The sequence below is a fragment of the Elephantulus edwardii genome, unplaced genomic scaffold (assembly GCF_000299155.1).
Source record: "Elephantulus edwardii isolate Elephantulus edwardi_28Jun2011 unplaced genomic scaffold, EleEdw1.0 scaffold00173, whole genome shotgun sequence".
Classification (NCBI taxonomy): domain Eukaryota; kingdom Metazoa; phylum Chordata; class Mammalia; order Macroscelidea; family Macroscelididae; genus Elephantulus; species Elephantulus edwardii.
In genome coordinates this window covers 6,550,902-6,568,038 of record NW_006399923.1, presented here as the reverse complement: position 1 = coordinate 6,568,038, position 17,137 = coordinate 6,550,902, and the positions used below count along the sequence as shown (strand labels likewise).

General features: G+C 35.7%; 1 protein-coding gene across 1 annotated transcript in view; it reads right to left on the bottom strand.

Moving 5' to 3' along the window:
- CDH10 (cadherin 10, type 2 (T2-cadherin)) overlaps positions 1-11,541 on the bottom strand; it is a 117,992-nt gene extending 106,451 nt beyond the window's left edge. The window contains exons 1-4 of the mRNA XM_006895670.1: positions 11,491-11,541; positions 10,216-10,510; positions 8,811-8,930; positions 8,246-8,413 (exon numbers count right to left, since the gene is read on the bottom strand). Coding sequence (XP_006895732.1) covers positions 8,246-8,413; positions 8,811-8,930; positions 10,216-10,510; positions 11,491-11,541 — 634 coding nt within the window. The remainder of the gene's footprint in view (positions 1-8,245; positions 8,414-8,810; positions 8,931-10,215; positions 10,511-11,490) is intronic.
- Between the last annotated feature and the right edge of the window lie 5,596 nt (positions 11,542-17,137).

Below are 17,137 nucleotides of genomic sequence, written 5' to 3'. Positions count from 1 at the left end.
CATTTCAATGGAGATGCAGTTTTGATAGTGAAGAATTGTCTAAAATTAAGTGTTAAAGTATATTCTTAGCTTTTTAGTTTATTTCTGAGATTCATATTATTTGATAGAAATTACATTAATTTCCATCTATTTTTTTACTTATAAGATTGCCTAAAATAATAATAATTTACATAATTGACACAATTCTGTTTGATGATATTTATTTATCACTGCCAGTGTCCTCATTTCCTGCTCCTCCTTGTTTGGTATGATCTAGCCAGAGATGCCTTTTCTTCCTAAAACACTGTAAGCTTTCTCACTTTAAAATTCTGCAGGAGATTCATCCCTTCTATTTTTGTGGCTGAATCTATTTTATTCTGAAATGAATCAGATAAAATATTGTTTCTCTAGTGATTTCTTCCTTGACTTCTCAATTGAATATATGTTGCCTGCTCTTGAACTGTTACCCATTTTGCCCAAGACACTGAAGTGACTCTTTATCACGATACAAAGTTTTGCTTTTGTAAAATCTGTCTTTTCTGCTTTGAAAAGCAAAACAAAACAATTCAGGAAGCACAATTATAACCTTTTTTTTTTGCCATTGCAATATATCTTTGGTTTTTTTTTTAAAAGCATGTGTGAAAATAAAGATTTCTTACAAAATAAGTGACTATGTGATTTCACAGGTGCTGTTCCTCATATGTATATAAAAATTATCAAGTTTAGCACTACCGACATTCTGAACACGATCATCCTTTGGGATATGAATTGTAAAATGTTGAAGCAGCATCTCTAAATGCCAACTGTTTCCATCAGTTGAGAAAACAAAACAAAACCAAACCTCCTGGTAAATCAGACACGAGTTCCCGAGAGTACCATATTGTCACTGGTTGATAATGCAAATTAGAATCAGCATAATGAAATAAGTTGAACAATTACGAATATTTTACTTTTGTTATTTCTTTGTTCTACAAAGTTCTGAGATCGTACTGCTTCTTCCAAAGATGCAATACATTGGAACGGGATTAATTTTCATTGTTATTAGGTGCAGTCAAACTGACTAAATTTCCAAATGACCCTATTAACCTTCTTCTATTTTATGTCATCCTCATGATCTCTCATATTAACTGGAATTAACATTAGCTAAAGTTTAAATCCTTATATGAATATGGTTAATAGCCTATCAGTCACAAAATGGTACTCCCTCCTGAGATGATAAAGCTTCATCTCATACTCCAGGCAGGTGGATTGAAATGGTGACTGACTCAATGAGTTCTAGTGTGTGAAAAAGGATGAGGACTGCATAGGATAGAACAGGGTTCAGAAGATCCATTGTTCATAAGTTTACTGTTGGTCCTACTTGACAACACCTAACAATAATAAAAACAACAATAACAAGGTTTAAATTGTTACCCTATTGCCGGTCATTTAACAGTAATAAAAATATAATAATAACAAAATAATACCAGTAGCATAATTCAGTTTCTTACATTCATTGAATATTTAAATTTATTGAATCATTAAATCTTTTAACACTTTCTAATGTCAAGCAGAGATGAAGTTTCAAGACTAAAGCCTTCAATATAAACTACACTTATGTATACTTATATATAAAGAAAATAAAAATAATTTAAACTTGGGCCAATGGTCAATATCATGATGAATGGAGAAATGATATAATTTGTAAAGAATTTCACTTTACTTGAGTTTATAATCACCACCTGTAGCAACAGAAGTCAAGAAATAAAAAATATGTGTTGTATTAGGCAAATATAATACCAAGGATCAGTGCTAAAGGCCAAATAAACCACTTGAAATTATAAGGAACAGATTATTACCCAAGTCGTGAGAGTCTCAACTGCTTCATATGCAAATCAGGAAACAGAAAATTTTTTTCACTGAATTTTGATGTTGACTAAACATATGCAATGTATTGTGATATGACAAAACAATAAACAAATCTGTGATAAAATGAATGCATTAGGAGAACTTCTTAGAGAGGACAGTGGTGAGACTTCATCTTGCATACTTCAGGCCTGTTTCTAGGAGAGGATATTTATTCCTTGGAGAGGGACATTATACACTTTGAGCATTTTATAAAGAGAAAGAAATCCCTAGAAAAGGACATCATGCTTGGAAAAATAATGAGCCTGGGAAAAAGGGGAAGCCCTTCAAGGAGATAGATTGACTGAGTGATTGAAACAATAGGATGGTTGAAGATTGAGCATAGTTTTATTCTGTTATATATAGAGGTACCATGTCACAGGGGGTTGTTGTTTTCGTTAGATGGCATAAAGTGTGACCCATAGCAACTCTATGAACAACAGATCTGAACCTTGCCCCATCCTGTGCCACCCTTATCATCTCTGACATAATCAAGCCCATTTCTAAGGTTGCTATGTCACTCCACCTCGTTGAGGGTCATTCTTTCACCAACTTTCCACCTTTCCAAATATAATGTCCCTCTCCAGGAAATAAATAGCCGCTCCTAGAAACAGGTCTGAAGTATACAAGATGGAATTTTATCATCTTTGCCTCCAACAAGCACTCTGGCTGTACTTTTCACTGTTTTTCCTCATTTTGATTGATTTCCAATCTGTGCTTTACTTCTACTACTATAACTATCCTTGTTCATCTACTGTTCATAGGAATTTAAGAGCCCTGCTATTTAAGAAATGGGTGGCCAATCCTGCTACCTAGTCTATCTTAATCAGGGAGATTTATTAAAACCTATCTACCAATTGGTAGCATCAGGATGGATGGCAAAGAGATTGAGATTGTCCACAGCTTCAGTTTGCTTGGCTCCACAGTCAACACTCTTGGCACCAGCAGCCAGGAAATCAAAAAACGTATTGTGATGGGAAAGTCTGTGGTTAGGGACCTCTCCAAAGTACTCAACAGCAGTGGTGTCTCTCTGGAGACTAAGGTGTGCCTGATACAGGCCATGGTTTTTGCAATCACTTGTTATGCATCAGAGAGCTGGACAATGACTAGGGAGGACAGAAGGAGAATTGACACCTTTGAGTTGTGGTGCTGGAGAAGAGTATTGAATGTACCATGGACTGCCAAGAAAACAAACAGATTCAGCCTAGAGAGGGTTAAACCAGACTACTCCTTGGAGGCAAAGATTCTGGGGCTTCGTCTGACATACTTTGGACATGTTGCAAGGAGAGACAGGTCTTTGGAGAGGGACATCATGCTGGGTAGAGTAGAGGGACAGCGCAGGAGGGGAAGACCCTCCATGAGGTGGATTGATTCAGTGACTGGGGTAATCGGTATGGGTGTGTCAGAGGCAATGCGATTGGCAAAGGATAGAGCAGGGTTTAGGGCTGTTGTACATAGGGTTGCTATGAGTCGCAAACGACTCCAGGGCACATAACAACAACAATCTCAGATTAGTTGACGTACTTCCTCTGATTGGGAACCACCCATCCCTTGAACAGACAGAGACACCAACTTTATTCAAGCAGACTAGCTTCTACTCCTCTGAGGGCAGCAGAATATCTGCCCCAATTTGTGCATCCCACCTCTTCACATGTCCTTGATAAATATCCCAATTTCATGCATTGTTGGTTGCATACTATATGTATGCTTGCTTGTATTATGATTTTTTCTTGAAGGGGAACCACTTCTCTGTCAATTTGGTGTATGGGGGAAGGCCTGTGACTGGCTTGCTGAGGCTTAATTTATGATTTGTGTATATATATATATAAGCTTGCTTGCTTATAGTTTCTACTTATGGGTAGAACATTTGTCTGTCTGTTTCCTGTACTGGGGTGACTTGTAAATTGCTGTAATCCTGGAAGTTATGCCACCAGCATTTCAAATACCAGCAGTGTCGCCCATGATAGACAGGTTTTAGTTGAGCATGCAGACTAAGATAGAGGAAGAAGAATGCTTAATCATTCATTAACAAGCCTTTGAAAACCCTATGAATAATAGCCTTGTCATTTACTGTCTCTAAAAATCTGCTGTAAGGTCAGCTATGAGTTGATTCTTATTCAATGGCACATAACATCAACATCATTGGGTTAAAGCAAAAATATAAAAATAAATGCATCCTGACTAAAAGAAAATGTAAAATTCCATATATTATATGCATATATAGTTTCCTTTTCTATTTACTATACAGCAGTAGCCTATTCTGTCTATCATTTCCTTCTAGTGTCTCTTTCCTCTTTTGTGTAATAGGAATAATCTTAAAAATAATAAGTATTTACAGGCCAGTTATAATGTTGCGATATTATGCTGCATATGAAAGTCTTTACAAGCAGAACTACTTCAACTCATGGTTGTTCAATTAAATGGTATTATAAACTAGTTTTCCAGAATTTAGATGAATCAGGCTATCAAATAGCATTCTAATTGCCATGACTGACTGTTCTCAAGAGCCAGATCTGGTCATAAATATTGATAGATGTAAAGATAATTAGAAAATAAGAACCCATAAATTATGCCTACATCCATAATTCTAAAATAATGAGACAAGACACAGGAAGCTCCTCTAAATAAATTGTGTGGCACAGCTGAAAATGGGCTTGCTGTTTAACCCACCTGGGCCATCACTGTACCCTCATTTTCAATGTCTTCGTCCTATCTAACTCACTTGTAGATGGAGATTATGCTCATCTGTGAGCTAAGAAAAATTAGGCAGGACAATGAATAAATTATTAAGTGTACTTTTAAAAAATCCTTTTGCAATGTGTAAATTTCCACTACTAATAACAGTCGTTGTTGTTATTGTTGATTGCCTTTGAGTCGAGCATGACTCATAGCAACCCTATCAACAAAAAGCTTGAAGGCCCTCTACAATTATCCACATTTTTTCAAAGTTCCTAGTTTCTGGAGGCATGTAATTTAGCAAGTGGATGCCACTCTTGTCTTATTAATATGTTAGATATTGCAAACTGTGTCTTACCAGCTCTCCATTGCAAATTTTGAATGAAAAAAAAATATTCAATGAATCAATACATAAGTAGATACATAATAGAAATTACAATAGTTTTTTTCTTGAATACTATTTTTAACATTTCTATTCTGTCCATTTCATCAGAATCTATCATTTTATAAAATGTGATGTGTGTAAATGAACTTTATTTTAGATTTTAATGCTTTCCTGAATATTTCAGTATAACTCAATATTCATTCTAATGATATTTATTACCAATAAAACATCCTTTAATGCCATGAATAGTATTGATTTATTAGCATTGCCTAATTAATTAGTTAATGTTTGTTTGAGGGATTTTTTGATGCATGATATTACTTTTCTGGTAACGGACTCAAATTAAAAGTATTCAGAAATACAAATGTGTATGCAATGTTTAGTATTATAATTAATTTCTATAGATGCTTCTATACCATATACTGTGGTTATTGTTTTTAGGTGCTATGAAGTCAAGTACGACTCACAGCAAATCTATGAACAAAAGATCCGAGCCCTATTTGTCCTGCCCCATCCTCACTCTTCCTGACACACAGAGCCCATTGCAGCAGTCACTGTGTCAATCCACCTTCCTTTTTTCTGCTGACCCTCTACCCTTCCCAATATCATGTCCATCTCCAAATAACACATCCTAGGAACATGTCCAGAGTATGTGAGGCAAAACCTTATTATTCTTGCCTTCAAAGAGCACTCTGGCTGCACCCTCTCCAAAACATATCCATTCATTCTCTTGACCATTCATGAGATGTTCATTGCTCTTCTCCAACACTACAGCTCAAAGGCATCAACTGTTTGGGCATTTCTAATTGTGTTAGCAATCATTTTCTAAACCCTATAGAGAACATTATTTTACATTTTCTGTCTCTCTGGAGACTAAGGTGAGTCTGATACAGGCCATGGTCTTTGCTATCACTTGTTATGCATCAGAGAGTTGGACCATGACTAAGGAGGATAGAAGGAGAATTGATTTCTTTGAGCTGTGGTGCTGGAGAAGAGTATTGAAGGTACCATGGACTGCTAAGAAAACAAACAGATTCATCCTGGAGAGGGTTAAACCAATCTGCTCCATGGAGGCAAAGATTCTGAGGCTCCGTCTCACATACTATGGACATGTTGTAAGGAAAGACCGGTCCTTGGAGAGGGACATCATGCTTGGTAGGGTGGAGGGACAGAGCAGGAGAGGAAGGCCCTCTATGAGGTGAATTGATTCGGTGACTGGGGTAATCAGGATGGGTGTGTCAGAGACAGTGTGATTGGCACAAGACAGAGCAGAGTTTCGGACTGTTGTACATAGGGTCACTACGACGGCACATAACAATAACAACAGCAATCAATCATAAGTGTAAAAAATCTACCTGACATCTGTTCTTGTGAGTAGACCATAAGCCATAGCCATTCTCTGTGTATTCTGGAAGATGACACCACATTGACAACACTAGTGGACAAGTGCCTAAGTAACAAGTAAGAGAAGCTTGGAATAACACAAACATATAATTCAGCAGCTAAAGAAAATCTGACCAGTAATAGACACTATTTTATAAATGTGATTTAAATCAAATCAGTGCATATAATAAAGTTTATAGCTAAGCTACATAAAACGATCATGGGAAAGAGGCAAAATATTTTAAAGAAATCATCATTGTATTTTATTCCTAGGCCATGATTCCCTGAACTTCACATTTTTTGGTATAAACATAGAAAGCTCTGGTGGGCTAGTGTCTTTTGCATTTACGTACTTTACCATCATTATATTTAAGCCAAAAACCAACAGACAAACACAAAACATCCAAGGAAAGTGACAGAGAATAATAAATACCAAGTATCATTATGGACACAGTATATACAGAGAATGTATCTATTCCTTTCATTTCATCTCAAAATATTCAGTCATTTAGTACAGCAGGATAAATCATTATGTCTTTGTAGTTTCCATTGAGATACAGTATAATTATCACTGTGTGCATGTGTAGACAATTTATGTAGGAAAGGATGATAAATACTCATCAGAACCTAATGGGTCTTAACCTATTCTTAATTTAATTTGAGTTTATGAGAGCTAATTATGTAATAATATAGATTTATCAATGGACCAGGAGGATTCAAGAAAGATAGAATTTTTAAATGGCTTAGCTCCACAGTCAACATTCTTAGCTCCAGCAGCCAGGAAATTAAAAGATGCATTGCTATGGGAAAGTCTGCTCTTAGGGACCTCTCCAAAGTATTGAAAAGGAATGGTGTCACCTTGGAGACTAAGATGTGTCTGATATAGGCCATGGTCTTTGCAATCACTTGCTATCTGTCAGAGAGCTGGACAATGACTAGGGAGGATAGAAGGAGAATTGATGCCTTTGAGCTGTAGTCTTGGAAAAAAGTATTGAATACACCATGGACTGCTAAGAAAATGAACAGGATAGTTCTAGAGAGGGTTAAATCAGACTGCTACTTGGAGGCAAAGATTCTGAAGATTCATCTGACATACTTTGGACATCATGCTTGGGAGGATGGAGGCACAGTATAGGAGAAGACGACCCTGTTTGACGTTAATTGATTCAGTGACTGGGATAATGAGGGTGGATGTGTCGGAAACAGTGAGATTGGAATAGAACAGAGCAGGCTTTAGGGCAGTTGTACATAGGGTCATTATGAGTCGCAGGTGACTCGATGGCATATAACAACAACAACAATGGGTATATTGTCAAATACAGTGATATTGAATGCAAATTTGATTAATTTGTAAGATGTTTTTAAAGCCTTTATTAGTTCAGTCATTTAACAAGTCAAATTAAATTTTTAGGTGGAAAAATGTACCCTCAAGATCAAACTATATTAAATTTCTAAGTAAAAATAAATCCACTTAGTATAAATGCTTAACTTAGATAGTCTTTAGATAAGACATTATTTCCTTTCTCTAATTGAAAAATGTCCCTTAAAGAAGGTTGACATGATAAATTCCCTTGTAAATGAATAAAATGTTACTGAAATATTCCATTGTATATTTTAATAACTGAAATAATAAAGATATAGAAACTTTGTCCCTTTGTGCATTTTATCAGCTTTAAATAAAATTACTGTTAAGTATTATTATTATTTTAAGGAAGCCATGGTGATGCAAGGATTGTTTATTTACTAACTAGTAGTTGAAATACATCCATGGGAGAAAGATGTGGTAGTTATGTCTGTAAAGATTTATATCTTAGGAAACCCTATGGAGTTTTCCTCTTTCCCTATTGGATTTCAATGTGTAGGAAACATCCTACAGCACACAACAATACCAAATATTATTTCACTCATCCTGAGGGAAGAACATTAAAAACATCTTACTCTGCGGGAAGCGAGGTGGATTGTCATTGACGTCCGTCAGGGTGATGTTCACTGTTGTGGTCCCTGATAAGCCGCCCATCTGGCCACCCATGTCTTTGGCCTGGATGACTACTTGGTATTGTTCTCTATTTTCTCTGTTCATGTTTGGCAAAGCAGTTCTGATTATTCCTTGAGGAAAATAAAAAAACAAAAACAAAACCACAAACAACTTTTCTTATTCTCATAAATTTTCAGTTATTTTATTAAATCCACAAATAACACTGTAAGTAGTCATTTTCTTTAAAAAAGTATGTTTTGCTAATTTTTACTGCTCAGAAATTGTATTACTATTTAAAATGTATAATGTTTCTCTGTTTCATAGATATTATCACATGCATTTTACCTAATGATCAAAATCTATGACAGTATACAAAAGAAAGCAGTAATATTTCTATTGAGGTTACTCAAACAATGTAAGGTACTATTCTATTAACCGTTAATGTTTTATTCTTGGTGTTGTCAGAGCTATTTTCAATTTATCAAGATCTCAAGATTCTGTTAAGAAAAGGTGATTCATTATTCTAACCTGTTTCAGGTTCCACAGAGAAATAGGGTTGCCCTTGAAGGATGCTGTAAATGACTCTGGCGCTGTTCCCGTACGAAGGGTCATCGGCATCTGTAGCTGTGACTTGCACCACCGAAGTACCTGAAGTATCCAAATTCAGCTTAGTTCTGCACAGTACCAGAAGGACGAGCAAAAGCACTGGTTTTTGGCCTTAATAATGACCTCTTCAAGAAACATTTCTTCTTAATGTGGACAGAAATGTGTTTGTGTGCCTGTGTATATGTGAGTATCCTGTTACTACTAAAAAACCTCTGAGTTTCTATGTTTAGGAAATAAATATATATACGTGTGTGTGTGTGCATATGTGTGTGTATATATGTGTGTGTGTGTGTGTGTGTGTGTGTATGCAATTGGTATTGATACCGTTGATCAGATGATAATAAATGTAGTAGCTAGCAATGTTCTGATAAGTCAATTCATTTTCATATGACAGATTTGTTTCAAGTAAAGGGTATTTCTAATCACAAAGGAGTAAGTATGTATTTCTTACCACCTTGACTAATTAACTATAATAATTAACATCTTCTCTGAAATACAATTTTATTAATATAATAAGTTCTAAACATAGAAACTTTCCAAAAGGATCCTAAGATCCATGAACTATTAAATTCTATTTAATGTATTCAGGATGCTTCTAAAGGGTCCCGTAGAAACTAATCCATTCTTCCACTAAAAATATAGGATAAACAGGAAAATAGATACTTAACTAGACTATCAGTGTTTCTTGTAATTTTAATTATTTGCCATTCTCTAAGCTAATAAAACAGCAATAAATTCAAAGCAACTTTAACGTTTTTGCCCATAGACCACCCCATCATATATTATGAGCAGTAATATTTTGATTCCATTAATGTTTTTCATGTCATCCATCTCACTACATTAAGTTATAATAAAAAGATAGTTTTAAATACTCAACTTCAAAGTTAGATAATCTAAGTGGTTATTTTACTCTATTGCCTGATAACCAAGATAGATTCTTAAATTATAAATAATTTATGCATGAAATATTTTGTAAAGTATTTATTATACTACAAATATGAAATATTAAGGAATTCTTTCACATTGCTATTATCTGAACCCATGACAAAAATTGTGTATTTTTATATTTTTTCTACTGATGGCTAATGCTATTTTCTTGATTTATGACAGGACTACATAAGTGCTTGTGTTGTAAAGACTTAGTGAAAGTACGTTAACTTTTGAGGGGTTTTTGGTGAATATTTGTTTATTAAGTGAGATAATAAAATATGTGTTCTTAACAGTGTACCAAAATGATTTCAGTAATTTGATCACAATATTTTAAGACATTTCAATTACTTATTTTTCACTTTTTGAACGTCACCATAAATATTTTAAAGAAACTTACCTACAACAGACATTTCAGGAACAGTGGCTGTATAAATTTCCTCTGGGAATGTTGGTTCATTGTCATTGATGTCATGGATTTTTATCACAAACTCAGACTCTGGTTCTACTGGCCTCAAAGTTCTTCTGTTAATAGCTTGTGCACGCAGAGTATAAAAGGCCTTTTCCTCTCTATCAATTCTTCTTGTGGCATGAATGTCACCTGTTTTTTCATCAATAATAAAAAGAGTACCGGCTCCATCTCCAGATAATATATATTTGAGTGATCCATCTCCTTTATCTTGATCTGAATGAAGCTGAAGGAAACAAAACAAAAAAAAACAAAAAAGCAAACTGATGATGTTGTCTGTATAATCACTAGAAGAACACAAAGGGGTTTTTTGGAATAGTGGAGTCAGATGTCTGACTAATGGGGTCAGTTATGTGCAGTTCTTGAAATGAGACTTGAGTAAATTTGACTATACTCATTCACAAGTTAACAAAAGCATCTTGCATATCAGAATAACCAGGATTGTTTATGGGGGGTAGGAAAGCATCGAAAATAAATCAAACACAGATCTATCATTTCCTTCATGAACAATCATTTTGATGAGCAATTAAATCCTGATAAAATCCACATTATTCGTGTTGCTACGCTTCTGTAAAAATTGCTTCTCTTAGTACATTACAGCAGTTGCAAAATTTTTACACTCACATATTATCCTGGAAGGTATCTCATTGAAAGAAACTATATTTTAAAATTCCATTGGGGGATTATAATATTTCAAGAGAAGAAACATTTAGAAAGTTGTACATATAAGCCATAGTTATACTTTTGGAAATATGCAAAATGCTGCTTCACAAATGTAGGCTCTGAAAAAGGGGGTAAGTGGATGTTCAAATAATAAATCTACATATTATAGAGTTATAAATCAAGTTAATAAACTGTAAGATGAAATATGTTCTACCTTCTTACTATCTCAAATATATCTTCTTAATAACGTCAAAGGATGAGGCTTTTATAGGAACAAGACAATGGAAGCTGAATATGATTCCTAATCCTTTGCTTGTGTCCACAGCACTTATTTTCCAGAATCAATCAATCACTGAAAAGACTTAATATGCACTCAGGTGGACTCATCAAACCTGTGCACATCTAAATTCAGTATAATTTCCAACACATATGCTCACACGCCAAGAAGAAATTTATATTTATATTCTTTTCAATAGAGGTCTGTTTATACTGCATTGATGCTTAGAAGTACATCTATCAGGGAATGAGCCTGTCCTTATGTACCTGATCTAGGGAAGACATTCTCTCAGAAGTTTTAAGTAAACTTAAAGTCATTTTGCAGAAAACTATAGCTCCCAAATATTGTGATCATGGTCTATATGGAAATGTGTGTTTTCCAGGAGAATATATCTCCTTCTTCCCATTTATTCTTATGTTGAATAAAGGAGTTTCCCTGGAGGAATCTAGAGCATGGCTTTCCAGGGGATAAAGGCTGTAAGATTTTTATTATTATTATTATTTTTACCACCAAACCAATATACATTTTGTTGTCAAAGATACAGCTCTATTATCTTTGTGTGTGTGTGTGTGTGTGTGTGTGTGTGTGTGTGTGTGTACTGTCAAATCCAATCTGACTGGTACAGGAGGAGATTGCCCCTCCTTCTCTAGCAGAGCATCTGGTGGACTTGAACTGTATACCTCTGGGATTATAATGCAGCTTCTTCCCATTAGGCCACGAGAGCTCCTTATAGACAGCTCTATTATCTTCAAGGGCAGATTGTTATATATAAAATATATTCTTTTTTTCTTGGTTACTAACAAAAATACACTTTACAATTTAGATATCAATATGTTATTGTTGTTGGTGATTACCGTTGAGTAGAGTACAACTCATAGGAAGCCTATGAGCAAGAGACCTGAAGCCTTTCTCTAACTATTGTCGTTTGTCAAAGTTCATATAGACATGTATCTTTTTTTTAATGTGAATCTATGATGTGAACATATATTTAAAAAGTATTATTGATGTGTTACCTAGAAAGTTAAAAAATTGAGATAATTATCTTTAAATGTATTGAGTTATACTTTGAACTAAACACACACATACACACACTCTCTCATGCTTGCCTGAATACATACATACTCTTCTTTTTCTCTGTAGATTATGAAATGAGAATTAAAAATGATAGGCACATGGTCTAGGTAAATGAAGAGTTCTGAAAGTAGACCTTTGACTAAATTTCCACATTTTGGCATGAGTCTAGGATCTCTGCTGGGTTTGCAAAAGTTGTCTTTTCTAACATCAGATCCTTTAATGTTCATGATCCCAAGGTCATATACAATAATGATGACATTCTTTTTTTCTGAGGTCTGGCAATATAACATATCACAATCTATTCCCAAACAGACCTTTTCATTATAATTAACTATATAGAAGATGTAGTATTTTGTGCCTAGATTTCTTAATGCATATAATTATCAATATATCATTTTTTATATTGTTATGTACCATCAAATTGGTTCCGACTGGCACAAGAAGAGATGAATTATCAATATATCTCTATTATAGATCTTCAGACACACTAGTAAGAAAGTTTGGTTGTGGGGCTTTTTGGGGGGGGGTTGTAGTTATTTTTTTTAACTTATGTTTTGGTTGGCATAGTGGACAAAAGAGATGCTACCAAGCCAAAGATGGGTGACTTTTAATCCGCGGCCCTCGGGCTTGTCTTTCATTGTTTTTGTTCAAACATTCCTCTAGGTTATATAGCCCTGGTGTGTCCACTTGCTGTATAACAGTAACTTGTGGTTGCTGTGAGGTTGAACACTGTGACACTGATGTGTCAAATGTGTTAATGGTTGGTTACCCATGGTGGGCAGAGTTGGGTGGAGCTCCCCAATTAAAACAAGCTTGGAAGGAGGAGTGGCATCCACTTCCATAACAGCTTGCCTCTGGAAACCCTATGAACCTGGAGAGAGGATGAAAGGCACAGCAAGCGTTGAGGACTTTCCTTCATAGGGTCACTCTGAGTCACCTGCGACTCGATGGCACTTAACAACCACAACAACATGTTTCTGTTAGATACTGTCAACTTGACTCTAGTTCTAAATGACAACAAAAAGAAATGGATTCTTCCTGTGCCACTCTTCCAATCACTGTTCTACATGAGCCCACTGATGTTTACCTCTTTGTCAGTCCATCTGATTGACAGCTTTATCTTTTTTGCTGACCATCTAACCATGATGTCTTTCTCCAAATAACTGTTCCCACTAGATAACACATTTAAATATGTGGATGAAGTGCCACTTGTAAGGGGCACAATGGCTTGATTTCTTCTATGACAGATTTGCTGGTTCTTTTACAATACCATCAAATACTTCCAACTCCTTGCTATTGTGAACAAAGCCATGATGAACATGGGTGTGCATATATCTGCTTCGATGTTGGTTGTTTGTTGGGTCAAGTGGTTTTTTGCAACGTTTTGAGAAAATGCCACACCACTTTTCACAGTGGTTGCACCATTTTACACTTCCACCAACAATGAATAAGGGTATAAGTTTCTCCACAACCTCACCAGCATTTGTTGCTTGCTGTTAAATTTTGCTATTCTGACCGGGGTGAGATAATATCTCACAGTTGTTTTGATTTGCATCTTTCTTAGAGCTAGGTATTTTGAACATTTCTTCATGTGTTTGTTGGCCATCTGAATGTCTTCTAAGTGCCCATCAACAAAGGAATGGATAGAGAAGCTGTGGTATATTCACACAATGGAATACTATGCTGCATTGAGAAACAAGGAACTAATGCAATATTATTCTAAATGGGTGACCCTGGAGAACATTATGCTGAGTAAAATATTTTAGTCACAAAAAGACAAATACTGCATGGTGCCACTGTTGTAGAATGGGACTGACATCAGGGTTGGGGTAAGACTGAGAAAAACTGGATAGAGTATGTATACTGAATTGAAACAGATGAGGGAGAGAACAGTTTAAAAGCATTATGTGATAGGGTGCTATGATTATCACAGGAATCCAGAATTACGGTTGCATAGTGGAGTGCATTTGGGGTGGAGGGAGCATGGGAGCGAGGGGGATTGTATACCAATGAAGACGTTTATCTTTTGCTTTTCAAAGAGAGAAACGAACTGGGGTGGTAGAGAAAAAAGTGTAAAGAAAAGGGTAAAGGAAAACAATGAATGAGTGGACATCCAAAATTTCTGTATATGTTCATTAAAATTAGTAAAATAAAATTAAAAACACACACACACAAAATACCATCATATGATTCATCGGCAATACTTCTTAGTTTTTTCACTTCCTGCCTTACTTGTAAATGTTGTTGTTATGTGCCATTGGATCCCTTGCGACTCATAGCTACCATATGTACAATAACACTAAATTCTGTTCTGTCCTCTGCCAATCTGTCTCCAGGACATCTATCTCCATACACCCGTCACTGAATCAGTGCACCTCACTGAGGGTCTTTCTCTCCTCCACCCTCCCAAGTATGATGTCCTTCTCCAACTATTGGTCCCTTCTTGTAACATATATTTAAAATTACTAAAAGTTCCACATTTAGAGCAAGAAGCATCTTAAACTTTAAAGTGATATCCTTGCTCTTAAGCACTTTAAGTCCCTTATGTAGTATGATACATTTTTTAAAATTTCTTGACTTCTACAGGCATTGATTGTTGATAAAGGAAAAAGTGCTTTCTACATTCATACCTTTCTCCATTTATCAAGGTGTTTACAAGTCAAGTCCCGTTGAAAGAATGCTGTTGTTGTTAGGTGGCTTCAAGTTGAGTATTACTCATAGTGACCCTATGAACAAAACATCTGAATCCTCTATTCTCTTGTGCCATCCTCACACTTCCTGAAAGACAAGAGCCCACTGAAGCAGTTGCAGTGTCAGTCCACCTGGTTGAGGGTCTTCCTCTCCTTTGCTGACCCTCCACTCTTCCCAGCATCATGTCCTTCACCAAGAAATAACACCTGCTAGTAACATACTCAAAGTATGTGAGGCAAAGACTCATCATCCTTGCCTCCAAAGAGCACAATAACTGCACACTCTCCAAGACGTATTGGTTCATTCTCTTGGCCATCCATGGGATGTTCAGTGCTCTTCTCCAACACTATAGCTCATAGGCATCAATTCTTTTCTTGTCATCTTTATTCATGGTCCAGCTCTCAGATATATAACAAGTAATAATAAAAAACAAAAAACAAAAAAAAACCCTGTGGCATGAATCAGACGTACTTCACTCTTCAAACTGACATCACTACTCCTCAACAATTTGGAGATTTCCATAACTGCAGATTTTCACAGTGCATTTTATCTCCATATTTCCAGACTGCTGGTTCCAAGGGTATTAATTGTGTATCCAAGCAAGACAAAGCTGTTGACAGTTTCAATTTCCTCTCCATTCATCATGACACTAGTGGCTTGCCATTCCAGTGGTAAATCTCTGTTTTCTTCACACTCAGATAGAATACATACTGAAGGCTGCATTCCTTAATCTTTTGCAACAAGAGCTTGAAATCCTCCTCACTTTCAGCAAACAAAGTTGTGTCATCCACATAATGCAGGTTATTGATGAGTCTCCCTCCAATCATGATGCCACACTCAAATTGATACAAGTTCAAATTGAGGCAGAAGGAAATGAAAATAAGTCCACAGAAACCAAGATATGATCTTGAATAAATTCCATCTGTATTTCATAATCTTCTTAATAGGTTTGAGGCATTAAACACCAATGATAGAAGACCAGATAAATTGTGGGATAAAGGCAAAATGTCATTACAAAAACAGAGGAGATAGAGAAAAACCAAAATAGATGTCAGATGAGAGTCTAAAGACGGCACTGGAGCATTGAGAATCCAAAACAAAAGGAAAACATGTCAAAGTAAAAGAGCTGAATATACTTCAAAGGGCAGCTCAAAAAGACACAAGAAGTAGTATAATGGAATGTGCAGAAAACTAGAATTGGAGAATAAAGAGAAGAACTCACTTTGCATTTCTCAAGATGAAATAACTGAAAAATAAATTTAAACCCTGTGTTGCAATATCGAAAGATGCTATGGGCAGTGTATTGAATGACCCAGAAAGCATCAAAAGAAGATGGGAGGAATACGCATAGTCACTGTACTAGAAAGAAGTGATTGACACTGAAAAATTTCAGGAAGTACTATATGAACAGGAGCTCACTGGTAATGAAGATAGAAAAAAACTCTACACTGAAGGCATTGGCAAAAACATAAGGTCCCAGGAATCTATGGGAGTTGTAAGAAGAGTTAATCAAAATAAGACCGGTTTCAGCACAGGAAACATCCTTGTACTACTGATGTTATTGTGTGCATGTGTGTATATATATATATATATATATATATTCATGTGACTTGAGTTTACAATTATTTTTATTTAACCAATTGTACATAATTGGTTTTATAAAATTAATTACAATACTCACACTGTAATTATACTTTTCTATCTTCCTACAGTTCTCATTTTCACTAATTCTTCTAGTGCACCATTTCCTGCATTCAGGGCTTTGTCTTTGGGCAAATGACACTTTTTAACCTTATGGGTTTGCTTATGACAAGGAGTGACTGCCTCCCTGCTGTTACTGTTCATCTCAAAGGTCTGTCTACTCTTGTCGATGGGTTTAAGAGCAGAGTAGATATTTATGATGCTGCAGGATTGGACATAGTTTCAGTCTGTTATATGTAGAATTATATCAGTTGGAGTGGATTCTATGGCACCTAACAATAACTGAAACTATTTGACTGAAAGAGGAATGTTCCAGCCTCAGCCAGCCCCCAACACTGTCAGTAACAAGGATTTTAAAACTCCATCTTACATACTTATGGCATGTTGCTAGGAGGGAACAGTCCTTGGAGAACGGCATTATGCTTGGAAAGGTAGAAAGGCTGGACA